The following is a 21,452-nucleotide window of genomic DNA, read 5'->3' on the forward strand; positions in this document are numbered from 1 at the left end:
TTGAATTTTGATTTGTTAAATTTTTACTGGGAATAGCAACGATTAAAATCCTTACTGCAGGACTAATGATTATGCATTATCAATATCACAAATAGGTGGGCAAATTCAGTGGCAAGGTGGCATGCCGATGTATACTTACCAGAGGAGGCACATTTCATACGCTTGTTTATTCTGGGTACTGAATTCCCCCACTCTTGCTGATATAGCTCTAATGCGTATTTAATTTGTCATACTGATACAATTCTATTGTTTTTGTAATAGAAAATTGAGTTAAAAACAAACTTTAGAACAGGTATGTAACAAACTGCCATTCATGTTTCCTCATTAGTACATTATTTGTAAGCTCAAATGGCTTAAATGCTTGAATCTAGAAGAAATAAACATGAATGAGAAAGGAGAAAAGGCTGCTGCTTGCATCAACGGAGAAGACGGTGTTCCTAGCTTAACTGAGCTGAAACATGCTTTGTTTGAGCCGAGGGCAGATGCAATATTAGCAGCCTTACCTTCAGCAACCGTTATGTCTTCCTCAAGGAACATCTCCGATGACAATGACAATAAATTTGTCAGATCTCGTTTGAGAATTCATGATGGTGCTACTGTCTTCGGATAGTGTGATAATTTTCCTTTCTATGGCATTAGTTTGGCTTTATTCAAAAGTAGTATATTGAGCAGGGGATGATACAAAAAGTGGACAAGCTATCCACATAAACCAGGATTAGTGTAGCAAAGGCCTTGAGTGTTTTAAATATTTAAACTATTTGAACAATAATTGGATGTGAAAATACCTTTTTCATTCTTCAGTGGCTTGATTCCTCCTTACCATAATCACAACATTCTTGATTTAGATTGATATCAGAAAATTGTAATGGAAAATCCAGGGGAAAACAGAGCATGGAATTGTAGCTTGAGATGAGCATGAAGAATATCAGTCCCATTCACATGCCACCGAAAATAAGGTTGGAGTGTTGCTTCTGAATCTTGGAGCCAGAGACAGTTCACGATGTTCAAACATTTTGTTATAATTTATTTGCAGATCCGGTAATTCAGATTGTCCCTCCTTTCTTTGTTCTTAAAATTATTATCTCTTTTTATATTTGTATCTTTAAAATGTTACCTTTACACCAATTTTTCTTTTGATAAAGGATATCATACGCCTTCCCAGGTTATTTTGGTTTATTCAATGGCCCTTGGCAAAATTAATTTCTGTTCTACAGGTTGACATGTCCTGCTATTTTGGATTATGTTTGGATTAATTTCTGTTCTTTTTTTTTTTTCTAAATTTTTACTTGGGAAATCTGTGCTCTATTTTTTCTTTCATTTTTTTCTGTAATATTGTGTATTGTAATTTGAAAAACTTGTTGCAGGCACATGCTTTTAGAATTGCTCTGGAAGCATGGAACTTACCTGTCAACGTCTATGTTGGAATGAGGTATTGGTACCCATTTACCGAGGAGGGAGAGCAGCGAGTAGGTTTTAGTCTTCTCACATTTTTTCCTCACATTGAACTGCCATGTGGTATTTGAGCTTGTATCCTTTTGTTTTGTTAAATGTGATTTCATGGATCAGTTTTTAAACTCTTCCGAAAATAATTGAAAAATAGAAAAAAGAAAGACAATGCAAGAGATAGGTTGCCCTTTTTTTCTATTTGTAAGCTTGTTTCCAGTGTTCAATTGCATTATTTTAGGACAACATGTTTTAACTAATGCTTCATGATAAGAATGGCCCCTTTCTATCTTCAAATTGTCAGTGTCCTGATAGTTCAAAATTTCGCTACAGTTGGCAGATTAAGAGAGACAAAATTACAAGGCTCGTTGTGCAGCCACTTTATCTGCAGTTCTCTCTCTCTACAATTGGGTTAAGCATCCTTGTTCTTGAGAAAATATTTAGGTGCTGCTTCCGTTTTAGAATATTCTCCAATTTCTTGCCTGTGGTAAATCAATTTGTATATCATGAACCATTTCTGAGTGAGAATAATATGTCAGGGAAGATGCATACCTATCTAAGATGCCTGCTTCTATCATAAGGTCATGGTATCACCGAGAAGGTTACATCAAGTCTATGGCAGACTTGATTCAGAAAGAGTTGGGGAAATTCTTAAATCCTGAGGAGGTGAACTTACTTAGTAGATACTCCTTTTCTATATGGATCTTTTACAGAACAAAACCAGCATATGTAATAAAATTTGGCTTGCTTGGGTTGGGGTCATTTGATGTAATAAGCTCTATACAACTTTTTTGACTTCTGTATGTGAAACTACAGGTAATGATCTTCTTTAGTGGCCATGGAGTACCAGTTAGTTTTGTCGAGAATGCTAGCGATATTTAAGAGACCAGATGGAGGAGTGTATCTACCTAACCATGCAGAACCTGAAAAGGCGAGGAGTTGCACTGATCATACTCTGGTATACCAGGTTTTACTTTGAAAGAAATCCAACTGTGTAAGTTTTAGCTTCCTACTTTCTTGTCTTCCCTAGATTGTGAGCACTCTTATCATTAGGTTGGGTACTAAAATGTTTGGTTGGTTATTCTTCGGTTTTTCATTCCTTTCCCCTTCTTTTGTTTCGTTAGAGTCATGTAGGGCCAATACAATGGCTGAAGCCCTACACTGATGAAGTACTTGATGAGCTCAGCCAGAAAGGAGTTATGAGTCTTCTGGCAGTTCCAGTCAGGTGCATGACTGGTTACAAATTTAGCATTTTTGTGTGTCGATATGAGCACTAAAATGGCTATCTATAGAGTTAAATTAATTGTTGTATTTACAATTGCAGCCTTGTGAGTCAGCAGGTATAAACACTGGGAGAAATTGGTATGAAGTGACGGAGTTGGCTCTTGAATCTGGCATTCAAAACTGGGGACATGTACCTGCCCTCAACTGCACACCTTCCTTCATCATGTTCTGGAAGATGCTGCACTAGAAGCGTTACCCTCAGCAATTGCTATATCTTCCTCAAGGAACATCTCCAATGAAGACAACAATGGCTTTGTGAGATCTCATTTGAGAATTCATGACAATGCCACTGTCTTGAGATAGTGTGATAATTTGACCAAACATTTGTGTTGAGAATGCTGGTGATCCTTGCAAAGACCAGATGGAATGCAGAAATTGGAAGGCTGATGATTTGGCAACGATCATACTCTGGTATACCAGGTTTGATTGTGAAACCCAATTTCATATGTTTTAGCTTGCATCTTTTTTGTCCTCCCTTAATTATGAGTACTGTCACAACTGCTTTCTACCACCTTTCTTGATCTCATATTTTTTGTTCCTCTCCATTAGGTTGGGCACTATAATGTTTGGTTGCTTAATTCCTGCACTGATGAAGCTCTCCTTGGGCTAGGCCAAAGTGGTGTCATGAGTCTTCTGGCATTTTCAGTCTGGTACATGACTTGTTACAAAAATATCAATTTTGTGTTTCAATATGAGCACTAAAATGGTAATATACGGAGTTAAATTAATTGTAGTATGTACAACTGCAGCTTTGTGAGTGCATGCATAGAAGCCCTTGAAGGAATTTACATGGAGTACAGGGAGTTAGCTCTTGAATGTGGCATCAGAAGTGGGGATGTTTTCCTGCCCTCAACTGCATGCATTCCGTCATCAGAGATCTGGCAGATGTGACACTAGAAGTATTGCCTTCAGCAACCGCTATATCTTCCTCAAGGAACATCTCCAATGAAGACAACAGTGACTTTGTGAGGCATGCTATCAAAATGTTCTTCATATCTATCTTAGTATTCATTTTGTTGTTGTCGCCAAAAATGATACTTGCATTCAAGAATAATGTTTTTTGAAAGCAATTAAGAGTAGTATCATACAAGATTTTCAAAACATGTTGAAGAACAGCTGAGTTTTATATGAACTGATGATTTCAGCATATAAAGTTTCAAACGTGGTAATGTAGCTTGATCAAAATAGCAACAACACAGGACTTGAGATAGAGATGGTCAAGCCCAAAGCCCTTAGGGTAGAGGAAAGCATCTCCATTAGATCTATCTCTAGCCATGCATACCTCAGAATTTGTGTCTGGTGTTGAGGTGTTAAGCTGTGAACAATAGGATTTTGGTGATATTGGTTTGTGTTACGAACCCAAATGTAAAATATGAGACTCAAATCCTCCATTGAAATGTATAAACTTCTAGTATGAAATTTATATAGTTTTGTTTTATAAATTATAAATTATATGAATAACTCGTTTTGTTTTATATATTTAAATGTTTTTGTAAATTATATAAATATTTTGTTTTGTTTATATACAAATGTTTTTGTCAAGGAAAAACAAAATATTTTTGTAAATATTTCTTTTAAATGAAAAGATTCATATAAATATTTTCATTTAAACAACATATTTATATAATTTTTCAAATGGTATAGACTATCTATTTAAATTTACAAAGTTAAGATATAAACAAATTACTAAAAATTCTATTTTTTTTTATAAAATGAAATTAGTATATAAAATAAAATAGAACCAAATGCATATAAATTTTCTTTTGTTTTTAGTTAATTTACAAACTAATATAAAACTATCATGAAATAAACAATTTATAATATAAAATTGAACTGCCATGTGGTTTATGAGCTTGTATCCTTCTGTTTTGTTAAATGTGATTTCATGGATTAGTTTTTAAACTCTTCGGAAAATAATTGAAAAATAGAATAAAGAAAGACAAAGCATGAGATAGGTTGCCCTTTTTTTCTATTTTTAAGTTTCTTTCCAGTGTTCAATTGCATTATTTCAGGACATTAAGTTTTTACTACTGCTTTATGTTAAGAATGACCCCTTTATATCTTAAAATTGCTAGTGTCCTCATAGTTCAAAATTGACAGATTAAGAGAGACAAAATTACAAGGCTCGTTGTGCTGCCACTTTATCTGCAGTTCTCTATCTCTACAACTGGGTTAAGCATCCGTGTTTTTGGGAAAATATTTAGGTGCTGCTTCTGTTTTAGAATGTTCTCCAATTTCTTGCCTGTGGTAAATCAATTTGTATATCATATACCATTTCTGACGGAGAATTCTCTGTCAGGGAAGATGCATACCTATCATGGATGCCTGTTTCTATCACATGGTCCAGGTATCACCGAGAAGGTTACATCAAGTCTATGGCAGACTTGATTCAGAAAGAGTTGAGGAAATTCTTAAAGCCTGAGGAGGTGCATTTTCTTTGTGGATACTCTTTTTCTATATGGTTCTTTTGCAAAACAAAATCAGTATATGTATTAAATTTGACTTGCTTGGGTTGTGGGATAAGCTCTCTACGACTTTTCTAAGTTTTATACGTGGAACTACAGGTAATGATACTCTTTAGTGCCCATGGAGTACCAGTCAGTTATCTTAAGAATGCTGGTGATCCATACAGAGACTAGATGGAGGAGTGAATCTACCTACCATGCAGAACTTGAAAAACCGAGGAGTTGGCAATGATCATACTCTGGCATACCAGGTTTTACTTTAAAAGAAACCCAATTGCATAAGTTTTAGCTTCCATCTTTCTTGTCTGCCCTAAATTATGAGCATTGTCATAGCTGTTGTCTACCGACTTTATTGATCTCTAATTTTTACTCTCATCATTTTGTTAAGCACTATAATGTTTTGTTGGTTAATTATAAGGAATTTTCATTTCTTTTCCCTTCTTTTGTTTTCTTAGAGTTGAGCAGGGCTGGTACAATGGTTGAAGCCCTACACTGGTGAAGTTCTTGATGAGGTCGGCCATAAAGGTGTTATGTGTCTTCTGGCAGTTCCAGTCAGGTACATGACTAGTTACAAAATGAGCACTAAAATGGCAATCTGCAGTGTTAAATTAATTGTTGTATTTACAACTGCAGTTTTGTGAGTGAGCACATATAAACATTTGAAGAGATTGACATGGAGTGCTGGGAGTTGCCTCTTGAATCTGGCATTCAAAACTGGGGACGTGTACCCTCCCTCAGCTGCTCATCTTCGTTCACAATGGATCTGGCAGATGCTGCACTAGAAGCCTTACCTTCAGCAACTGCTATATCTTCTTCAAGGAACATCTCCAATGAAGATGACAGTGACTTTCTGAGATACGCTATCAAAATGCTGCACTAGAAGCCTTACCCTAGCATTCGTTTTGCTTCTGTCAGCTTACATGATACTTGCATTCTAGATTAATTTCCTTTAAAGGCAATCTCTAGTAGTATGAAATCGGATTTGAAAAAACTCCGAATAACAGCCTTGTAGATAACTGAAACTAAACCCTTCACGGAATTAATGAAATCATTTTATAGTATTGAATTTTGTTAGTATTATTCTAAATAAATTTTAAAAATTTTTACATGCCTTGTAGATATAGCTCTCCCTCTCTCCTTATCCTGCATATACAAATTCTCTTTGGTTACACAATGAATGCCACAAAAAATAATCTTTAACTATTAGCTCTCATGCTCTGTATTCCGAGAGAAAAAATTCTAACTACAGAAGTACATCTATCCATTAATCACCCCATATATGGTTAACGCTTATTTTTCAGCTATCGGCCTGGATGGTAATATCCCATTTCCCTAATGTAGTTGAACAGGACTGTAGCGCAATCTGTTGTTGAGTCGTTAATTGCATCGGCATAATGGCAAGCATATTCTTTAAAAGCCTTACAACAGCTAGCGGCTGCAAAATTTGGTCCTTTGCATTGGCTTGTGAGGATGGTGAAATCCAGAGACTTAAAAGTCCACAGTGCAATCTGCACATTAATTGTACAACATAACATCAGCATAATATTTCTGAATGCACATGCAGCACATTCACATTCAACTACTAAACATACCATTCTTAGCTTGACCAAGGTTTCCGCCAAAGACATCACCTGTATAATTTTCTAAGACAGCAACAGATTCAATCACTACCACATAAGATCACCCGAAAACAAATTAATGTAAACTCAAATGATAGGCCTTTATGTATTGCCTGCACTGAAAGCTGAAGAAGAGAAACCCACAAACAGAAATACAAAGAGAATTGAGCACATGCTTCCACTCAACCCCAACTCCATCATGAGTAGTGAAATAAATTTTTGTTGTTTATTATGTATGAGTTTATTTATATATGAGTCTTACTTGTATTACAAGCAAGTGATAACGTATTTATATAAGGAAAATTAATTTTTTTCTATTGAATTTACATTCCATATATAGGCATAGAACAAACTATTCATTTAATTTACAACTGACAGTTTCCTAATTTGTCAAGCTCTAATAAGAATAAATCTTGTTACAATAGGAAGAAATCAGTTATTTAAGTTCAGTCTGAGCTACTGTGTATAGTTATATACATACAAAAATTAGCAAATCAAATATTCCTACCATCAATTAAAATGATTTGGAGGATGGCTTACGCTAACACTCTCCCTTAAATTGGTTCATAGATACCCATAATTCCCAACTTGTCAAGTGAGCTATGAAAGATCTTACTAGAACAGCCTTTGTAAGCAGATCAACTAGTTGATCTTCAGATTTAACAAAAGGAAGCCGCAATATTTTTGTTTCAGGATTTAGCACGATCATGCTGGATTGGATGATGTGAGATGTCAATGGATACCTGGTTTCTGTTAGTTTCCCTTTGACTGGATTAGAATAAATTTTGGGGTTAAATAAAGGCAACATTTATTTTTGGTAATATTGATTAAAATTTCTGCTCTGGAGAGCATTGTTAGTAATACACTTCTACTTGAAAAGAGGCTCGTTTTGCTGCCACTTTTTCCACAATTCTCTATCTCTACAACTAGATCAATGGCTTGATGCCCTCTTGCCATAATCACAACATAGTTTGCTTAGATTCATATCAGAAAATTGTAATGGAAAATACAGGGCAAAACAGAGCTTGGATTTGTAGCAGAAAAAGAAAAACAGACAAGCTGAAGAGGTTTTAGATATCATCTGCAATTTATAGTCTGATGAATTCTGGTCTGTTTGTGTTGTGCCTCAGTAGCTGTTGACAGTTGTTGAAGTGGCAGATTTTGATTTGGACTAAGTCAAGGCTGCACATATTTGTTTCTGTTAATTTGTTCTATTTTTTTGGTGTTTGTTAACAGCAACAACAAGTTAGGAGGATCAGTGACTTAATGTGCTGCATATTTTAGTTCTTTTCTGTTTTTAGTTGATCTATTTAAGCAGTGTAATCATTTTAATAAAATACACTTAGCAGCCTATTTTTGTTCTCCGTAACTTTTATTTTCTGCAGAATAAACTTCTGCAATTTTAATTAAACAGACCAACAAATTGGTATCAAAGCCTTCTTCTTACGGGACTTGTGAGTATTTCCAAGTGCTTCCCATTAAAAGACCTAACCAATCTTCCAACAAGTCTATCAAACAATGAATTCAGACTCACCATTTACAGCAGTTGCACCACTTGTATTTGATGGGGAAAATTATCAGGTTTGGGCATTTAGAATGGAGGCCTACTTGGATGCCAGTGATCTTTGGGAGGCTGTTGAAGAGGATTACGAGATTCATCTATTGCCAAACAATCCAACACTTGCTCAAATCAAGCTTCACAAAGAAAGAAGGCAAAGGAAGTCAAAGGCAAAATTATGCTTGTTTTCTGCTGTCTCACCAACAATCTTTACCAGGATTATGACCTTAAAAACAGCCAAAGAAATTTGGGACTTCCTCAAGAAAGAGTATGAAGGCAATGAGAAAGTCAAAGGGATGCGAGTGATGAATTTGATCAGGGAATTTGAGATGTAGAGGATGAAAGAGTCAGAAACAATCAAGGAGTATGCTGACAGGCTCCTCAACATTGTTAATCGGGTAAGATTGTTGAATTCTGATAGGCTTGACATTTTGTATACTGTGAGTGTCTTGTCAAGATTTATGCACTGTGCAAGTGAAGTGCATCTCAAAGCAGCCAAGTGTGTATTAAGATATGTCAAAGGGACTCTAGATTATGGAGTTAAGTTTTGTTATGATCAAAATTTTCATTTTCATGGCTATTCTGATAGTGATTGGGGAGGGTCCATTGATGACATGAAGAGTACCTCAGGGTACTGTTTCAGTTTTGGCTCAGGTGTGTTCTCTTGGTGTTCCAAGAAGCAAAAGATTATTGCTCAATCAACAACTGAGGCAGAGTTTATTGCTGCTACAGCTGTTGTAAATCAAGCTTTATGGCTTAGGAAGGTTTTAGCTGACTTACATATGGAGCAAAAGGAGAGCACAAAGGTGTTTATTGACAATCAGGCAGCCATCACAATCTCCAATAATCCAGTATTCCATGGGAAGACTAAACATTTCAACATTAAGTTGTATTTTTTAAGAGAAGTGCAGAAAAATGGAGAAGTATGCTTGATGTACTGCAAGACAGAAAATCAGCTTGCTGATATTTTTACGAAGGCACTTCCTGAAAGCAAATTTGAGTCTCTGAGAAAGAAACTTGGAGTGTGCAGCTACTAAGGCAAGGAGGAGTGTTTGTGTTGTGCCTCAGTAGCTATTGACAGTTGTTGAAGTGGCCGATTTTGATTTGGACTAAGTCAAGGCTGCACATATTTGTTTCTGTTAATTTGTTCTATTTTTCAGGTGTTTGTTAACAGCAGCAGCAAGTTAAGAGGATCAGTGACTTAATGTGCTGCATATTTTTAGTTCTTTTCTATTTTTAGTTGATCTATTTAAGTAGTGTAATCATTTTAATAAAATGCACTTAGTAGCCTATTTTTGTTCTCCGCAACTTTTATTTTCTGCAGAATAAACTTCTGCAATTTTAATTATACAGACCAACATGGTTCACTAGATTTTTCTAGAAATAACAACGATTAAAATCCTTGCTGCACTACCAATGATTATGCATTATCAATATCACAAATGGGTGGGCAATTTCAGTGTGGCAAGGTGGCATGCTGATGAACACTTACCAGAGGAGAGACATGTCATATGCTCGTTTATTTTAGGTTCCATCTTTCTGGTTTATCCTAAATTATGAGCAATGTCTTAGTTATTGTGTACCAACTTTCTTGATCTTTAATTTCTTACCTTTATCATTAGGTTATTCAAATGATTTGAAGAATATGTTCAACAATCTTACACGCCTTAAACTCCCAAGGATCGCTTAGACTTAGGAGAAAGACTTCACTCTTCTGAAATTTTGACAACTGACTTACATTCCTGTTTTCTTGAGTTTCTGCAAACCACAAAAGCCCGATTTTGAGATAATTCGAGCAGCTGATATGAGCGATCATTGAGAATCTTCTTAATTTTAGTCTTGAAATATTATTAGGAATTTTAATTATTGTTGTTGGTGTCTATAAGAATTATGTGTGGCTAATTTCTACAATTTTCAGCATTGAGAGGGATCCTTCAATGCACTTGAACTTGTAGTTTTTATATTCTTATTAATAAATTCCGTTGATGTTTCATATAATGGATGAGAGCATTATGTCTTATGTCTAGTCAAAGGCCTGACTTTATGCATGTTAGTAAATTCACGTAGACTATCGAGAGGTAGGTGCTAGACTAGTTCATACATTCATTAAACCTAGATACTGAATTCTAGAGATAGATTAAGTCCTTGTGGAGTCATTGGTGTCACAAAGTTAAAAGGGTGTGTATTAACCAAGTACTATGAGAGTAGGTGTCTGTTTAATGCTTACATGCTTAATCAATCTTGGAAGAGGAACTAGCGTAACATAGGATTACCAAACATCAACACATTATGAATTAGAGAGAGTATACTCAATCAACTACAAGTTGGGATTGTTGGTGAAATCTTAACCTTTAGATATTGTTGATCTAGAGGTTGATCTAAACACTATCTGAGTTGCATTAGTTTAGCAGCTAAATAGTAGTAGTGTTATTTTAATCGCATTAGTTAATACACTCTTAATATAGGTCGGATTCCCCAGCAAACCTATATTGCGAAATAAACTTAAGTATTACTTTGACATCTTGAGCACTTGCGAGCAAATTGCAAAATAAACTAGACAAAAAGTGATTGCATCCCAGATGTTAATTGGGAGCCATACTCTTCTGGAGCAAAGTGAAGGCGAAGATCATCATGCATAAAAGAAAAAAAAAGGTAAATCTAGAAAAAGTGAATAACATTCCAAGTAGTTTCCTTTTCTTCTTATGAAACACAAACGCAGGAATGAAATTTAGCAGAAATCAGAGTGGAAATTAACTGAAACTAAACCCTTCATAGATTTCTAAATAAATTTTGAAAATTTTTACATGCCTAGTATATATAGCTCTGCCTTTCTCCATATCAATTTAAGTGCTTTGAAAAAAAAATATAAGATTCCCACGAGTTGTTAATACTTCAAAGAATATAGAAGAAAAGAATATAAAGAATTATAATGGAAGCAAAGAAGCCTTGTGTCCCAAGGCAGAGTCCATATGAAATCTTTTCTACTTTAGTGCCTTTCTCTTTTGTCCTTCAATTGTTTGATGCTGTAATTCTTCTCCTTTGTGTTACAACAGATTCTTAATTTTCTTATGAGGAAAAGAATATCTTTTTAAATATTATATCAAACACATTTTCAAATATTAAAAACATGAAGATACAACAACTGAACAATCTGAATTGTATTTACATTTTAATAACTTTTTTTAAGTAATAATCAAGCATATGCTAACTCATTTTAAGCTCTTTTAAGGTAGAAATAATATAAGAATCTGCATACATAAATTCTTTATAAAAGAAAAGAATATGAAGCAAGTAGCCTTGAGTAGAGAGAAAAGGCAAAGATGGAACCAAAGAATGACTTGCATTGAGAGGCAGGCAAAGTATATATGAAATCCAAAATACCAAAAGGAACTTGGGAAATTGTTGAAAAGTGCTCTGTTTTCCTCTGTTTTGTAGAATAGTTGAAAAGATTCTTAAACAACTTTGAAAAGAATGGAACCCAGAAGCCTTGAGACAGAAGGAAAAGGATGGAAGCATTATAAGATAGGAATTACACACCATTCTCTTCTCTTTTCTACATTCTATCCATCATTATTCATCCTCAATCTCTCAACAATCAGAAACACTCAAAAATTTACATCATGGAAATTGTTACTGCACCTGTGAGTTCCATTTCTGAGATTATTTTCAACCGTTTGTTTGATGCAGCAGGCCGTCAGATTGGTTACCTGCTCAACTACAATGACAACATCAAAGCATTACAAAAGCAAGCTCACGAACTCAAGGCTACCAGAGACAGCATTCAAGTTATAATTGATGCTGCTGCAAGAAACAGAGAAATTATCTTACCTAATGTCCAAAGCTGGATATCAGAGGTTGACAATGTCTTTGCAGAAGCAGAAACGTTATTGGAAGATGAAGGCAATGCGAACAAGATGTGCTTCAGAGGGTGGTGCATCAATCTCAGATTGTTCTACCGGTTCAGCAAGCAGGCAAAGCAGAAGATAGCCAAGATCACTCAGCTCCAAGAACATGGAAAATTCCAAACTCTATCTCAGCCTGCTCCTCCTCCTGCGGGCATTATCTCTCCAACTGTGGGATTTTCTGGAATTTTCAAATCCAGAGAATCAATCAAGAATGAAATTATGGAGGCCTTGAAGGATGACAAGGTCAGCATAGTTGGAATATGTGGGTTGGGGGGTGTGGGTAAGACCACACTAGTGAAACAAGTTGGCATACTAGCCAAAGAGCAAAAGTTGTTTGATTCAATAGTTATGGTGGTTGTGTCCCAAACCCCAAATATCATGAATATTCAAAGAGAAATTGCACACATTCTGGATCTGAAATCATTATCTGATTGTCCAAGTTCTCTATGGGAGAGAATTAAGGGGGAAAAACGAATCCTCATAATATTGGATGATATTTGGAGAAGAATTCAATTGGAGGAGATTGGCATTCCTTTTGGGAAGGACCATGGAGGTTGTAAGATCGTGCTTACCTCTCGGAGGAAAAATGTATGCGATCAAATGGGCTGTGACAAGACATTTACTGTTGGAACTTTGACAAAACAGGAGTCATGGTCGCTATTCAAGGAGCTTGTTGGAATGGATGCTGAAAATTCTATTATAAGCTCAATAGCAAGAGAAGTAACTGCTGAATGTGATGGTCTGCCGATTGCAATCGTGACCGTAGCCAGGGCACTGAAGAACAGGGAATGCATGAGTGGCGTGATGCCTTACAACAACTTAAAAGTTCAACATCAACAAACATTGAAGGAATGCATGAAAGTGTAATTTTGTCCTTGGAGTTGAGTTACAATTTTCTCGAAAGTGCGGCAAAATCTGTCTTCTTATTTTGCTCTGTATTTCCTGAAGATTTCGTAATTCCTGTTGAAGTCTTAGTGAGATACGGAGCAGGATTGTGATGGTTCAAAGACTTGGGGACAATTGAGGATATTAGAGTCAGAACACATGCCATTGTAAGTAACCTTATCTCTTCTTTTCTATTTATTGGGCAAGAATATGATAAGAAATGTGTCAAAATGCATGATGTAGTTCATGATGTTGCGCATATCATAGCGCCCAAACACAACCATACATTCTTAGTGAAAATGCTGGTACTAGTTTGAAAGAGTGGCCAAAAAAAGATACATTCAAAGATCTCATGTGTATCTCATTGATGTTAAATGATATTAAAGAAGTACTAGATGCGATAGAATGCCCAATGTTGCAATCGTTACTACTACAACGAAATTCCACATTGGTTGTCCCTAACAATTTCTTTCAAGGCATGAAAAATCTTGGAGTTCTAGATTTAAGTGAAACTCAATTATCGCCATTGCCTGAGTCACTTTCCTTTCTTGTAAACCTTAGAACTTTGTATCTTAATGGTTGCAAATTGGGTGACTTATCTATAATTGGAGATCTTAGCAAACTAGATATTCTTAGCCTTTATGGTTCTAATGTTAGGGAAATCCCCATATCTTTTAGGCAATTAACTCATATGAGGCTTTTAGATTTGAATAATTGTAAAAAGTTGACACGAATAACACTTGGTGTCATATCCTCTCTTTGTAAATTAGAGGAGTTGTACGTTTTGAAAAGTTTTAGACTTTGGGATTTAGAAGGAGATGGGGGAGATTCAAGAAGCAATGCGAAGCTTGCTGAGTTACAATTCTTGTCTAGAATAACTAGTTTACAAATTATTATCCCCAACCTAAATTTCTTAGTTGATAATGATGTGCCATTCAAAAGCTTAACAAGCTTTACAATAATAATAGGTGCTCTAATAAATTTTGAAGAACTTTTTATGTCTTTTTCAAGGGAGTATTCACGAAAATTGATGATCTCAAATAATAATGAGGTTATGATTTCAGGATTACTTGATTGTCTGAAGAATTTGGTAATTGAAAGAACAAAGTGTCTATTTATTATAGGTTTGGATAACATCTTTCATGATCTAGTAAATAGAAGACTCAATGAACTAAAAGGTCTAGCAGTGATTAATTTGGAGGTAACATTTCTTGTAAATATTTTGGAATGTTCATCAAATTCAAGTTTCCACAACTTAGAGTCTTTATGGATTGATAGCAATCCCAACTTGGTTGAAATATGTCATGGTGGACCCTCAATCCAGTCTTTCAATAAGCTCAAATTTTTAATTGTTAGCTGGTGTAATAGGTTGTTGAATATTGTTCCAAGTAATTTGTTACAAAACTTTCAAAATCTAGAATATTTGAGAGTAGATCACTGTAATTCAGTGGTATGTGTATTTGACTGTAATGAGGTTAAGGTGGTAGACAGAGAAACAAAGATGCTCTTGTCATTAAAGAATCTAGAATTGTATTATCTAGCAAATATGACACATATATGGATGGGTGGCACTCAATTCAGAAACCTATGCAACTTGAAGAGATTGATTTGTATAAATGCCCGAAGTTAATTAAGTTGTTTTCACGAGCTTTATTGCAAAGTCTTGTCTGTTTGGAAGATATGACAGTACAATATTGTTACAGTTTAGAGGAGATTTTCATAATGAAAGAAGAAGGGGAATTAATACCACCAAAGAAAGATCTTACCACAACTTTATCAAGTTTGGGAAACTTAAGGTCAATATATATATCTAATTGCTTTAAATTGAAAAAACTATTCACCCCCTCCATAGTCAAAAGTCTGATAAAGCTTGAGACTCTTGTAATAGTTGGATGCTCAACACTGAAAGAAATAATCACAAATGAGGAAGCATCATCATCATCAATAGAAAGGATTGTGTTTCCTGGTTTGTTTCACTTGTTCCTTGAAGGACTAAACAACCTTGGTTGTTTTAGCTCAGGTTCACATTCAATCGAATTCCCAGTTTTGGAGTCAGTTCATATCAGTAAATGTCCAAGTATGAAGATCTTTGGTTATGGAGAACAACTAACACCAAAGCTCAACAAAGTTGAGACATTTATTTCCACTTTCGAAGAATGATGGATGGGCAAACTTAACTCCACAATCCAACAATTGTTCGAAGAACAACAGGTATGTGAAGTAATTAATTGTTAATTGTAAACAATCGTAAATAATTTTAATAAATTGCATTTGAAAATTAATAATTTAGACATGATAATAGATATGGTTATATTGTTAGAGAAATAATAAATTATGGAAAAATGCGAATTGTTTTGCAGGAGGAAATTAGAAGACAACAATTGTTGTATTTACAATTGTAGCTTTGTGAGTGAGCACATAGAAACACTAGAAGAGATTGCCATGGTGTACAGGAAGTTGGCTCTTGTATCCGGCATTCAAAATTGGTGATGTGTACCCGCCCTCAAATGCACGTCTTCCTACATCATGGATCTGGCAGATGCAATATGATAAGGCCATTAATTGTTACTATTTTGATTTATAATTTCCTTGTGTTGTGTGGAAATTTGATGCAATCTAATAGAATTACTTATCTTTTTGCTTTTAGGAAGTTTTGAGCAATTTTAGAATAAATAGGGCCAAAAAGAGGAAAAACTGGAGCAGATATATTAAACTGGAAATTTCGTAATGCAGACTAGGCGTGGGCACGTGAAAGATGAGAGCAGAATCCGAAAAGCAGATCTAAACGTCCAGATCAGCTGCAAGAGTCCAGAAAATATGAAGATTTGCTTCCTAGGAAAAGGATAATCACCAGCTGGAAAAGATGATTAATTGAGCTAGATAAGGAAGGAGATTGTAGGAAGAAGGATATATATTAAAGATACATATCTTTTCCTTTCTTTTTGGGAAGATATGTATCACTTTGCTTGATTGGATTAGGAGATTAGTTTAATTTCCAGATTTTTAGTAGGAAGACAATATATATACTCTTACTTTCATTTGAGATTAGGAACCATTGTAATTAAAGAATTATAGAGCAAAATATGGTTTACAGTGGCTGAATAGTTTATCTTGGTTGAAGGGATCTGAAACCATGGAACTACAATGATTGTGAGATTTATTTTTGTTCTTTAATGCATCTTTTAATTATTCGAGTATTGATTATCTTTCTGAATTATTTGTTTATGATTGTGTTGGTTGATTTCTAAGGCGCGCGATTAGTTTATCAATTAATATAATCTACGGCTAGTTTAGGTGCTGAATCCGTAATTGTTCAATCCATCTAATTGAAGTGGCAACTAGGGTTATCGTTTACTGCGTTAGAAGCTATAATCCTAGGAAAATAATCAACTGGATTAAATGCAACGTCGTACGTTTGTGTTGTCTTGCTTCGTTGGTCTTTCTAATTCGTAATGCTATTGTTTAATTAAATTCGAGATCGTATCCGAATTGTTAATCAATAAGGGTTAATTGGAATACATGTTTTTGGTTAACTAATCGTAAGGAAGGACAGGTAAATTTAATACCACAACGAATATTTGAATAATTAATTTGATATTTTGTTTCGATGATCAATCGTAGTTCTAATGGTGGATGTGACCGAAGACCAAGGTTTGTTAAATCAATTTATTCCTTTTAGATTATTTTACTAAATTTTTAATTATTGTTTTTCATTATAATTTGCATTCACTTCGAAACCCCCCTTTTTATTTATTTGTTTCGATTTATTTGTGACGATATACTAATCAAAGCTCTTCGAGGGATCGATCCCTACTTTCCTTTACTACATTTTTGTTACAGGAATTTAGGATTTAATTTGGGTGTCAACGACAGCACGTACCAAATTTTGGCGCCGTTGCCGGGGAGTTTTTAATTTGTATGTTCGTTACGCGATCTTTGAAACAAGCTAGTTTACAGTTTGATCCAGAAATTGAAAAGACTGCAAAAGGGCTGAGAAAAGAAGCGAAAAGGAGACTGCAAGCACACAAATCTACTTACGAAACAGAGGAAAACATGGCTGAAAATCAGACTTTACGAGAGCTTGCTGCTCCAAATTTAAATCAACAACCACACTGCATTACTTTTCCGAATTTAGATGTTAATACTACCTTTGAATTAAAATCTGGACTAATTCATCTTTTACCTATTTTTCGTGGCTCTGCAGGTGAAGATCCTCATAAACATTTAAAGGAATTTCATGTGGTGTGCACCGGAATGAAACCGAATGGAGTAACCGAAGAACAAATCAAGATGAGGGCTTTTCCGTTTTCTTTGAAAGATGATGCACAAGATTGGTTGTATTATCTACCTGCTGGAAGTATCACTACTTGGCATGAGATGAAAAGATTATTTCTGCAGAAATTTTTTCCAGCATCAAGAGCAGCCAGCATAAGGAAAGAAATCTGTGGCATTAGGCAGCAAAGTGGAGAGTCTTTATACGAATATTGGGAGCGCTTTAAAAAACTCTATGCGAGCTGTCCACATCACCAAATTAGTGACCAGCTGCTTATTCAATATTTTTATGAAGGACTTCTATCAAATGAGAGAAATATGATTGATGCAGCAAGTGGTGGAGCATTGGCTGACAAAACACCTGAAGCAGCCCGGAATTTAATTACAAATATGGCGTCAAATTCACAACAATTTGGAAATAGATTAGACCATTCGTCTCGACGCGTCAATGAGGTAAATATATTTTCTCTTGAAAGTCGACTTGATGATCTAACTACTCTTGTACGTCAAATGGCTGTAGGAAAAACAGAGGTAGCGAAAGTTTGCGGAATTTGTTCGGTAGGAGGACATCTAACTGATATGTGCCCAACACTTCAGGAGGACTGCTCTGAACATGCTAATGCAGTGGGCAGATTTTTAGGACAGCAGCAGCGAAATCATAATTATAATCCCTATTCAAATACTTACAACTCCGGTTGGAGAGATCATCCTAATTTTCGTTATGGGAATGCAAATACGAATCAGCCTTCAAATAATTTTCAGCCGTATCAGCAGCCCTATGTTCCTAGACAACAGCAACCAACCCAAAATTCTGGTTCAGGTACATCTCTTGAGGATATTGTTAAAACTATGGCTACTAACACTGTGAAATTTCAGCAGGAAACAAGAACAAGTATTCAAAATTTGGAGAATCAAATGAGTCAGATGGCTACTGCAATCAGTAGGCTGGAAGCACAAAATTCAAGTAAACTACCGTCACAAACTATGGTGAACCCAAAGGAGAATGCTAGCGCCATAGTGCTGAGAAGTGGAAAAGAGTTGGAGATGCCAATTAAATAACCACCTGTACCACCTGTACCAACACAAAAAGCGGAAAACAGAGAGGAAACGGTAGTAGAAAAGAATCCTTCCGAAAAGGTAGCGATAGGTAAATATCCTCCTTTCAGCGAATACAAACCTATTCCTCCTTTTCCTGAAGCTTTAAAACTGAAGTGCGAAAGCAATGCGGATTTATATGAGACCTTTCGAAAGTGTGAAGTCAATATCCCACTGTTTGATGCAATAAAACAAGTGTCTCGCTATGCTAAATTTTTGAAAGAGCTGTGTACATTGAAAAGAAAGCAAAAACTCAAAAGGTATGAAAAAATAAAGGTAGGAGAAAATGTTTCAGCCATAATTCGAAAGAGTCTTCCTGAAAAATGCAAAGATCCATGTATGTTTTGCATCCCTTGCACCATAGGAGGAACAAAAATTGAAAAAGCCATGTTAGATTTAGGAGCATCTATTAATGTAATGCCATATTCCATTTATTCTGCTCTTAATCTGGGTCCTTTAGAACAAACTGGTGTAGTTATTCAGTTGGCCGATAGATCGAATACATATCCGAAAGGATTAATTGAAGATGTTCTTGTTCAGGTTAATGATAAATTAATTTTTCCAGCTGACTTTTATGTTCTTGACATGGAAAATAATGACAAATCTGCACCTATTTTGCTAGGAAGACCTTTTCTGAAAACAGCTAAAACGAAAATTGATGTTCATAAAGGCACACTGACCATGGAGTTTGATGGTGAAGCTGTCCAATTTAATATTTATGATGTTATGAAATATCCTGATATGGATTTGCCTGTGTATTCAGTGGATTTAATTGATTCTTTAACGCAAGAAATTTTTGATGATGAAGATGAGTTGGAAGCAGCTAACCAGGAAAATATTTTGGAAGAAAGAGATGAACCTAAATTAATTCCAGATGTGCAGAATACAGTGGCTGAATGAGTGCAGAGAGCTGGAAAATACAGATAATTTATCTTATATTGAGCTGCCAGTACCTAACGAAAAATTGATACCTTCTGTTTTGCAGGCACCAGAGCTGGAGCTGAAACCTCTTCCAAATCACCTAAAATATGTGTACCTTGGAGATGGGGAGACCTTACCAGTGATTATTTCCAGCAAGTTGATTAAGCAGCAAGAGGAAAAATTGGTACAGATTCTGAAGAAGCATAAAACAGCCATAGGATGGACCATTGCCGACATAAAAGGAATCAGTCCCTCTACGTGCATGCATCGAATTCATCTTGAAGAAGGAGCTAAACCAATTCGACAGCCACAAAGGAGGCTGAATCCACCAATGATGGAAGTGGTAAAGAAGGAAATTTTGAAGTTGCTTCAAGTCGGAGTAATTTATCCTATTTCAGACAGCGAATGGGTCAGCCCTGTTCAAGTCGTTCCGAAGAAGACCGACATCACAGTGGTGAAAAATCAGAATGATTAATTGGTGCCTACTCGAGTTCAGAATGGGTGGCGGGTCTGTATAGATTATAGGAAATTAAATTCGGTAACCCGTAAAGATCACTTTCCGTTACCATTTATTGATCAAATGTTGGAAAGGTTGGCTGGCCGAGCTTATTATAGTTTTCTAGATGGTTTTTCAGGATATTTTCATATTGCAATTACTCCCGAAGATCAAGAGAAGACAACTTTTACATGTCCATTTGAAACTTTTGCATATTGACGAATGCCATTTGGAGCTTGTAATGCGCCGGCTACTTTTCAAAGATGTATGGTAAGTATATTTTCAGATTATGTTGAGCACATTATCGAAATTTTTATGGACGATTTTACTGTTCACGGAGACTCATTTGATAATTGTTTGCAGAATCTCACACTTGTGTTACAAAGATGCATTGAAACTAACCTTGTTTTAAATTTTGAAAAATGTCATTTTATGGTTGAGCAAGGTATAGTTTTGGGGCATGTAGTTTCAGCCAGGGGTATTGAGGTAGATAAGGCTAAAGTTGATATTATTCAGTCCTTACCTTACCCCGCTAGTGTGCGGGAAGTTCGTTCTTTTCTTGGCCATGCAGGTTTTTACCGACGTTTTATTAAAGAATTTTCACGTATTGCATTGCCATTATGTAAGCTGCTGCAGAAAGAGGTGACTTTTGAGTTTGATGAAAGCTGTGAAAAGGCATTTGACAAGTTGAAGCAGCTGCTGACTTCTGCACCAATAATCCAGCCACCAGATTGAAGTCTCCCGTTTGAAATAATGTGTGTGCCAGTGATTACGCCGTAGGAGCCGTGTTGGGGCAGCGAGTTGGAAGGGTGCCACATGCCATATATTATGCATCAATGACCTTAAATGATGCACAAAAAAATTATTCGACCACTGAAAAAGAACTCTTGGCTGTTGTTTTTGCATTAGAAAAATTCCGTTCTTATTTATTGGGTACTAAAGTGGTTATTTACTCTGATCATGCAGCTCTTAGGTACTTGATTACGAAGAAAGAGGCAAAGCCAAGGCTTATAAGATGGGTTCTGCTGCTGAGTGAATTTGACCTGGAGATCAAGGATAAAGCTGGACAAGAAAATCGTGTTGCTGACCATTTAAGCCGTCTGGTTCATGTTAAAACAGAGCAGGATCTGCATGAGCAATTTCCTGATGAGCAATTATTTTCAGCGAGCTGTAGGCTGCCCTGGTACGCACACATGGTGAATTATTTAGTTACTAACACACTGTCAACTGATTTATCTAAGGCTCAAAGAGATAAACTGAAAAATGATGCAAAGTATCACGTATGGGACGATCCATATCTATGGAAACGTTGCGCTGATCAAATTATTAGAAGGTGCGTACCTGAAACTGAAATTTCTTCTATCATTACCTTATGCCATTCGTATGCTTGTAGAGGCCATTTTGGAGCAAAACGGACAGCAAGAAAAATTCTGGATTGTGGATTTTTCTGGCCAACTTTATTTCGAGACACGTACTTATTTTGTAAATCTTGTGAACGCTGTCAGAAAA

The 21,452-nt window shown here is 35.7% G+C and overlaps 2 protein-coding genes, 1 non-coding gene and 2 pseudogenes across 3 annotated transcripts; 3 read left to right on the top strand and 2 right to left on the bottom strand.

The window, feature by feature from the left end:
* Nucleotides 1–382: 382 nt before the first annotated feature.
* LOC123205228 lies at nt 383–4,034 on the top strand (annotated as a pseudogene).
* Nucleotides 4,002–6,130, top strand: LOC123205230 (annotated as a pseudogene).
* Nucleotides 6,131–6,493: 363 nt separating this feature from the next.
* LOC123205231 (GPI-anchored protein LLG1-like) lies at nt 6,494–7,520 on the bottom strand. Its single transcript, XM_044622153.1, has 3 exons — nt 7,386–7,520; nt 6,785–6,835; nt 6,494–6,700 (listed from the first exon to the last, which is right to left on the bottom strand). Exons 1-3 carry the CDS (start codon nt 7,518–7,520, stop codon nt 6,494–6,496), a joined length of 393 nt encoding a protein of 130 aa, XP_044478088.1.
* A 4,469-nt stretch (nt 7,521–11,989) lies between these two features.
* On the top strand, nt 11,990–15,649 carry LOC123205232 (probable disease resistance protein At1g61190). Its single transcript, XM_044622154.1, has 3 exons — nt 11,990–13,137; nt 13,427–14,026; nt 15,520–15,649. Exons 1-3 carry the CDS (start codon nt 11,990–11,992, stop codon nt 15,647–15,649), a joined length of 1,878 nt encoding a protein of 625 aa, XP_044478089.1.
* Nucleotides 15,650–17,584: 1,935 nt separating this feature from the next.
* LOC123205264 lies at nt 17,585–17,691 on the bottom strand. The gene has a single exon (XR_006499828.1). It is a non-coding gene; the product is annotated as a small nucleolar RNA R71 (small nucleolar RNA).
* Between the last annotated feature and the right edge of the window lie 3,761 nt (nt 17,692–21,452).

The sequence above is a fragment of the Mangifera indica genome, unplaced genomic scaffold, assembly GCF_011075055.1.
Source record: "Mangifera indica cultivar Alphonso unplaced genomic scaffold, CATAS_Mindica_2.1 Un_0002, whole genome shotgun sequence".
NCBI classification, from domain to species: Eukaryota; Viridiplantae; Streptophyta; class Magnoliopsida; order Sapindales; family Anacardiaceae; genus Mangifera; species Mangifera indica.

Bases quoted from the DNA above. Each gene is read 5' to 3' on its own strand.
- LOC123205231 (XM_044622153.1), bottom strand. From the start codon at position 7,520: ATGATCGTGCTAAATCCTGAAACAAAAATATTGCGGCTTCCTTTTGTT. The intron at 6,836-7,385 runs GTATCTATGAAC...TTGCTGTCTTAG, and splicing joins TGACAAGTTGGGAATTATGG to AAAATTATACAGGTGATGTC. The intron at 6,701-6,784 runs GTATGTTTAGTA...ATTAATGTGCAG, and splicing joins CCTTGGTCAAGCTAAGAATG to ATTGCACTGTGGACTTTTAA.
- LOC123205232 (XM_044622154.1), top strand. From the start codon at position 11,990: ATGGAAATTGTTACTGCACCTGTGAGTTCCATTTCTGAGATTATTTTC. The intron at 13,138-13,426 runs GTAATTTTGTCC...CGCATATCATAG, and splicing joins TTGAAGGAATGCATGAAAGT to CGCCCAAACACAACCATACA. The intron at 14,027-15,519 runs GTCTAGAATAAC...ATTGTTTTGCAG, and splicing joins CTTGCTGAGTTACAATTCTT to GAGGAAATTAGAAGACAACA.